We start from the raw sequence: 7,004 nt of genomic DNA, 5'->3' as shown, positions 1-7,004 counted from the left end.
CTTGTACAGACAAATCTTCTTCCTTTATATAGAAACTGCCTTATCTCCCCTTGAATTTTCCCAACAAAGGTAATGACCAAGGTACTCTGCCACTTCCAACCTCCAAAGCAGACTGGAAAATATTTTTATTCTTTTATGCCTAGTGTTTTTATATATGATTCATTCTCTAAGGCAGGGGTGAGCAAATATAACCCACAGGACAAATTTGGCCTGCTGCCTATATATTTTTTTTGAGTTCTTATTAAATGGCATTTTAATTAATAATAATTTAGATAAATTTTACCCTGCTAAGGCAGTAGTTCCTAAAATTATCAACAAAAATTCTTAGAGTAATATTTAGATTAAAAAATGAACAAGGAATTTTTGATACGATGTTAAAACATTAGAATGTGGTAAATTATGACAAATCACTATCACGGATACTTAAAACTAGCTTAAAGTTTCCTATAATACATATCCTCATTTTCACTGTTTTTTCAGAGCAATATTTATATCCATATGGAATTTCTTAAGACTTTCTTTTATTAAAGTAAAATTTTATTTCTTTAAATGACAGAAAGTTTTATACATTTATTGTATACAACATGATGTTTTGAAATATGTATACATTGTGAGATGGCTAAATTGAGCTAATTAACATATGCATTGTCACATACTTGTTTTGTGGTGAGAACACAAATAAATTTACTCTCTTAGTGATTTTCAAGAATGCATTGTTATTAACTATAGTCACCACGTTGTACAATAGCTCTCTTGAACTTTTTCCTACTATCTGAAATTTTGTATCCTGCTGTCAGTTTTTATACTCAGTCTTGAGCTAAGAAGTGTCTACGTTTTTAATGGTTGAAACAAATCAAAAGAAGATTTAATTAGTGAAATCTAGATGAACTTCAAATTTCAATGTCCATAACTAAAGTTTTATTGGAACAGAGTCATGTTCACCTGTTTATTCATTGTCTATGGCTGCTTTTGCGCTATGAATGGTAGAGTTTAGCAGTCGCAACAGGGACTATATGGCTCACAATGACACATATATTTAGTATCTGACCCTAAGCAGAAAAAGTTTGCTAACCCCTGCTCTAAGACACAGATGGAATGTCATTTTTTTTCTAAAATGCCAAACCCAGTGTCCTCAATAAGAAGGACATGACCTCACCCTAAGCAGAAAAAGTTTGCTAACCCCTGCTCTAAGACACAGATGGAATGTCATTTTTTTCTAAAATGCCAAACCCAGTGTCCTCAATAAGAAGGACATGACCTTTGAAAAACCTCTTGTGTTTCTTCTCACTAAAATTAATACCTATCTATTGTGTAGAATAGTGGTGTAAAAAAGAAAATTTCTTAATTTAGAAAAACTTAAAAATTAATTATATTAGCCAAATATATACATACTTTATATATTTATATATTTGTACATACATGAGTTGTAATCAGTATACATGTAAAACATAATCAGAATTATACTATAAATATATTTTTTGCATCCTATATTTTTACTTAGTATGATATTATAAACATTTGCCTATGCCATTAATTATTTTTCAAAAGCATGGTTTTGATTGCTTACATCAGTTTCCTTTATTGGTAGATATTTACATTGCTCATATGTTTCACTAATGAATATAATGTTTCACTAATGAATAAATGCTATTTTGAATATTGTTGTTCATAACTCCTATTATTTCCTTAGGATAGATTACTAAAAGTGGATTTATTCAGCCAATAGGTATAATCATTTTAATAATGATTAGTATAATAAAAATTGCCTAATGCTCTCCAGGATGAGACTGTTCTTTAATTAGCATATACTACTACTAATCAGTATAAACTTTTTATTTGAGTTTTGTGTGAATGATCTACGTCTGTTCTTTAAGCCCTTGGATTTTGTACATGCTTCCATTATTATGTTGTCTTATAATTAATTTTTTTTTTTTGGTCCTTTCTGTGTCCGGTAAGGGGATCGCAACCCTTGGCTTGGTGTTGTCCGCACCGTGCCCAGCCAGCGAGTGCACCGGCCATCCCTATATAGGATCTGAACCCGTGGCAGGAGCGCCGCTGCGCTCCCAGCGCCACACTCTCCCAAGTGCGCCACGGGGTTGGCCCTGTCTTATAATTAATCTTTATGTGTGTGTGTGTCCCCTAGTAAGATATAAATTCACTAGGGACAGAGAATATGTACAATTTATTTCTCTATTTTCCAAAACAGTGCCAGGAATAGAGTGATTGGCTTAAAAGTGAGTAGGGAAGGCTAAATGAACGAAAGATGGTGTCTCTTCCATTGGCGGCCTATATTTTAATTTAACTTTTACCATGTTTTTGTTGTACATCCCTTCAGCAGATATTCAGCTTTGCTGCAGAGTCCTTAAGGATCAGTACTCTGTCTCTTAGAACTATGATAACCACATAATAAGTCAATAACCATACATCAGGTAAACAAATGCATCAAAGCTATGTGAACTGGGACAAGATTGAGAATAAACCAAATTTTGTTATGCATTGGATTGTTTTGTTCCATGAAATTTGAATCAATGGCTGGGGTTCTAGATCCTTCCCAGTTACTGTGCTACCTGGGTAAAGCAGGTTAGTGTGGTAGTTATGAATCTGAGTTCTTGAGTCTGTCTACCTGAATTCAGATTGAGGATTTGTAGTTTACTAGCTATATAGTCTGGGCAACTCTTGATCCTCATATATAAAAAATTGGAATAATAATAGTTCTTGCCCCATAAATTCACTCAAATGTTAAAATGAAAAAAGTGGGGTCGTAAATGGACCACAACTTAGTGCAATTGTCACTATTACTATTATTAATGAATCATTCTGAATCTCAGCTTCATCATTTGTGAAATTAGGTAGGAATAGTTATTATACCTCATAGAGTTTTTATGAAGACCTATTTTAATGTGTACTGCACATAAAAGCAAAAAATATAATATCGCAAGGTGCCACTTTCTCATATACAGGATAAAGCTATGAGGGAGAGTTTGGGAGTCAGTTCTGGGTTCCATTGCCAACTCCATCATTTCCTATCTGTGTAAGCCACTTGAACTCTTCAGTTCAAAGAAACTCTCTTAGTTTCTTTTCTGTAAAGTGGAGATAATAATGGTACTTATTTCATAGAGATATCTTGAGGATAGACTTAAATAAATTAGCACAGTGCCTGATACGTAATAAGTATTCAATAATGTTACCCGTGTTTATCTTCATCATCATAATCATCTTGTAAGAGCATTAAAAGCGTTCAAAATTAGAAAGTATCTAAAAGGTTGCAGTGCTCAGCACATGGTTTTAGATCCATTTAGGTGCTATTCTTTTGGCATTTTTAAGGATTCTAAAACGAATTCCTCTGAGAACTCAATTTTTCTGAAATATAATGAGTTTGTATTTCTAATCATTCCCTTTTAAATTTGCAGTTGGTGACTACAAGGTTTTTGTAACCTTGTTTATGTGACTTTTAAAAATCTTTATGGACTTTTTATTCAATGAGTCTGTAGGAGAGGTTTAAAAAACAATCTTTTTACTTCCATAAGGAATGGAGATTTATTAGGTTTTGGCAGAATGGAAAAAGTAGTCATGTAATGTATTAACTTGGTAAAAGTCCAGTAGTATTTCCAGAAATCTTTTCCAAAATTTTATTATTCTTACTATAAATTTATTTTGGAATCTTGTATCATTTTGCATTTTAAAACTTTACCAATTCTAATCTTGATAAATAATGTTCAGTAATAGCTCACTAAACAGAAATAGGCTCCGAGAGTGTATTAATTTGGTAAATGCACATATATATGTACATACACACATACATAGAGAGCTCATAGGCTCTCTTACCAAAAAGGAAAACAGCAAGGAGGCAAGAATAATCAACAGGGTGATTTCTAATAGAATAAATTTTATTCTACTAAATATTTTTGGCAGAAACACAAAAATGTAAAGAAATAGTCATTTTTTTTTGCAAATTGGCTAAAGAGCCCTGCAAGTGTTCAAAATTAAATAAAACAGAAAAAGATACAATGATATATAACAATCTTATTGTTTATAATATGTGATAAAAGAAGAATTAATATAAAAGTAAGTCAGAAATACTCAGACATACTATTGGAAAATGTTTAATTTTTAATTCTGAATTTTAAATATTAGATGCAGTAGTCATCAGAGTAACTGAAATTAGGTAAATTGAGTTTTGGCAAATTGGTTTTAGGTGAACTGCTTTTGGGTGGATTATGCTATTATAAATTTACTTTATTCATCCCATCAAAATGCTGGTATTTTCATTCCACTCACAGCATGGACCCCCTCGTATTTATTTGATTTTTTTTCACCAGCAGTTGGCATGCTCTCAATGACTAAGGTAAATGACATAGGAAATATTTAAACACACACACACACACACGCACACCCCTTGACATTTTTCCTTGGAATGTCCAGAAGGGCACAGTCACCCCATCCTTTGTTCCAGTAAATAGGCAAATAGCTTTGGTTTTCAGCCTTCAAATAAAGGTTGTGGGGAGGTGCATTTCAATAAGAATAAGAGGAAATGAGATGAATTATTTCCCTTGATCTTCTCATACTTGAATGATATACAGATGTATATCACTGATATGTATATGATTATAAAATGATATATACATGATTACAAAATGTCTAAGTTCTCTCAACTGTCTAAATTCAGAGACTAGGACCCAACGCCAAGGAAAATGTTTGTTTTTGTGTGTGTATTTAAAAAATAATATTACTTTCTCAAAAGAATCACAACCATGAGGGCCTGAGGACAGAGAGAGAGGACCTAGCAATGGAGCTTCCCACCATTTGGGACAGCAGGGACATATGAGTTTTCTGTGAATCCAATGGACACCGTGCAAGGTAGCTAAGTTACCAAGAGGACTGGCCACCAGACAGAAGAACCCCAGTAGTAAGAAACTGTGGGCTACCCCAACAGGGATTGAGATAAAGGGTTGGGGATTATGAGAGGCAGAACCAGTAAAGAATCTCTCACATCAGGGCACTATGCAATGCAGAGACCTCTGAAGAACTACAAAGAACTGTCCCTTGAAAGAGTTAGTATTCATATGCCTGCAACACAGTGGCATTAATAACCCATCAAGGCATTAAAAGCCTGCCCACTGCAAATGCTGGATTTCAATATTGATTCTGCCATTGACTAGCCATGTGAGCTTGGGCACCTCTCCAAGCTTCAGTTTCATCATCTGTAAAATGGGGATAATAAAAGTACTCATCGAGTTGTGCAGATTAAATATAAGTTCATACACACACACACACACACACACACACACACACACACACACACACACACACACAGCTTTGGCACTGGGAATGTACTTTGTAATTGTTAGCATTATTATCATTACTCAGAGAAGCAGCAACAATCAACAAAGGACTAAGACATTTCCTATTGAAGAAGAGACATTTGCTTCCTTCTCTGTAAATCCTCTTCTCCTTCAACATGCCAAGGAGGAGAGAAGAGAAGGAAGGGAAGGGAATACAACAGCATCAAACCACATTTCATTTACTCTCCAAGTTTCTGAATGAAAGACTGGCTGGCAGTGGGGAGAGTGAAGCAGATGAGGTTTAAATTAGATAAGAGAGTGGAGTTTTAAACTGGATCAGATCAGCTTGTGGTTTTTAATCTCTTAACATTACTTGGAAATTATGGAATCTGCTTAAATGCTTGTAAAGGATTTACTCCCCAAAGGAAAAGGAGATTGTAGAAAACATAATCCCTGGTCCCCAGTGATTGGAGAAAGATAACATCATTTTCTCTGTGTACCTGTCAAGTTTAAATTGTTCGATACACTGGTTATACATGTAATCTAAGAACTTTGTTATCTCTGGCTGCTATTTAATTTCTGAATCATTCAAAGTTGTTCTGCAATCAACGATGGACTTTACGAACAAAGAAACAACAAAAAAAGCTTTTGGTACAAATTAGGGTTTTAGCCAATAATGAACTCCAAAATTTTGTCCCTCTCCACATGGGTCACTCTGCTTATGGACAGAAGTCCATATCCTTCTAACAGTGAGACAATCTGGATTCCCTTGTGATGTTAGAACTAAGAACCAACAGACTCTGGAGTGACTAACGAAGGAAATGTCAAGATGTGTCTGAGATTTGCAGGACTCCAGTGCTGGAAAAGTTGCTGGACAATAGCTAAACCAACATCATAGATTTTATACCTATTTCCATTCTTAAAAAAATATATAGTAGGTTTCCTCTCTTTTGTTGAGATAAGCAGGTTGGCCTGTACGACGGTCATTTTGATCATCTGAGAGATGTTGCCAACGCAGTCCACAAATTATAAATTAGAGTTAGAACTTAAAAATTTTACTGAACTGAGGAAAAGGCCTGCAGAGATCTCTTAGACACTGACAATGACCAAAGGATATGAAGTAGGATGAACAAAGCTCCACATCAGTGCCAAACTCTGGGAAAAGGGACACCTACATGCTCCAAACCTCATGGCAATTCTGCCACTGTGCAGACAGAATGATGGAAGGGAGACATAGGAAATTCTTCCAGAGAAAATGGTATATAATTTGGAGGGGTAAAGGCAGATTCTAATAGCAGCTGAGCATGGAGACCTATTGGAACGGGAGGGAGCTGAGGTTATGTATATGAAAGAGATCTCATTTTAAGATGCAAAAGGAAGGTTCAATAATTTGGAAATGAACCAATGCCAAAGAGAATCCAGCCTTAGTATTTGGAAGGAGATAATAAGCTTAGATAGGAAATTTCTGTAACCACATATTCTTTTCCTTTGGTGGTGGTGGTGGTGGTAGTGAGATGGGGAAGGGATCCAAGAACCTTGCAATTATAAAGTGCTTTTATCTCAAAACTAGATTTTTAAAAATTCCCAAATTTTTCAACAGTTACCAATTTTTGTAGTATCTTTTTTTTTTTTTTTTTTTCTTTTTCCGGGTCCGGCAATGGTTCGCAACCCTCAGTGTCGCCCCCGTACTGGACCGGGCCCGGCACCGGGATCGCAACCCTC

The 7,004-nt window shown here is 35.0% G+C and overlaps 1 protein-coding gene across 3 annotated transcripts in view; it reads right to left on the bottom strand.

Annotated features, from left to right (window-relative positions):
- Positions 1-7,004, bottom strand: part of MUSK (muscle, skeletal, receptor tyrosine kinase) — a 123,621-nt gene that overhangs the window by 35,156 nt on the left and 81,461 nt on the right. For 2 of the 3 annotated variants that reach the window (XM_008582593.1, XM_008582594.1), the window contains one exon: positions 5,178-5,186. The exons of the other annotated variant lie outside the window; for it this stretch is intronic. In XM_008582593.1, coding sequence (XP_008580815.1) covers positions 5,178-5,186 — 9 coding nt within the window. The remainder of the gene's footprint in view (positions 1-5,177; positions 5,187-7,004) is intronic. 3 annotated transcript variants of the gene reach the window in all.

This window comes from Galeopterus variegatus, unplaced genomic scaffold (genome assembly GCF_000696425.1).
Source record: "Galeopterus variegatus unplaced genomic scaffold, G_variegatus-3.0.2 Scaffold2674, whole genome shotgun sequence".
NCBI lineage: Eukaryota > Metazoa > Chordata > Mammalia > Dermoptera > Cynocephalidae > Galeopterus > Galeopterus variegatus.
Note: the sequence above shows the minus strand (reverse complement) of the source record. Positions and strands in the feature narration are given on the sequence as shown.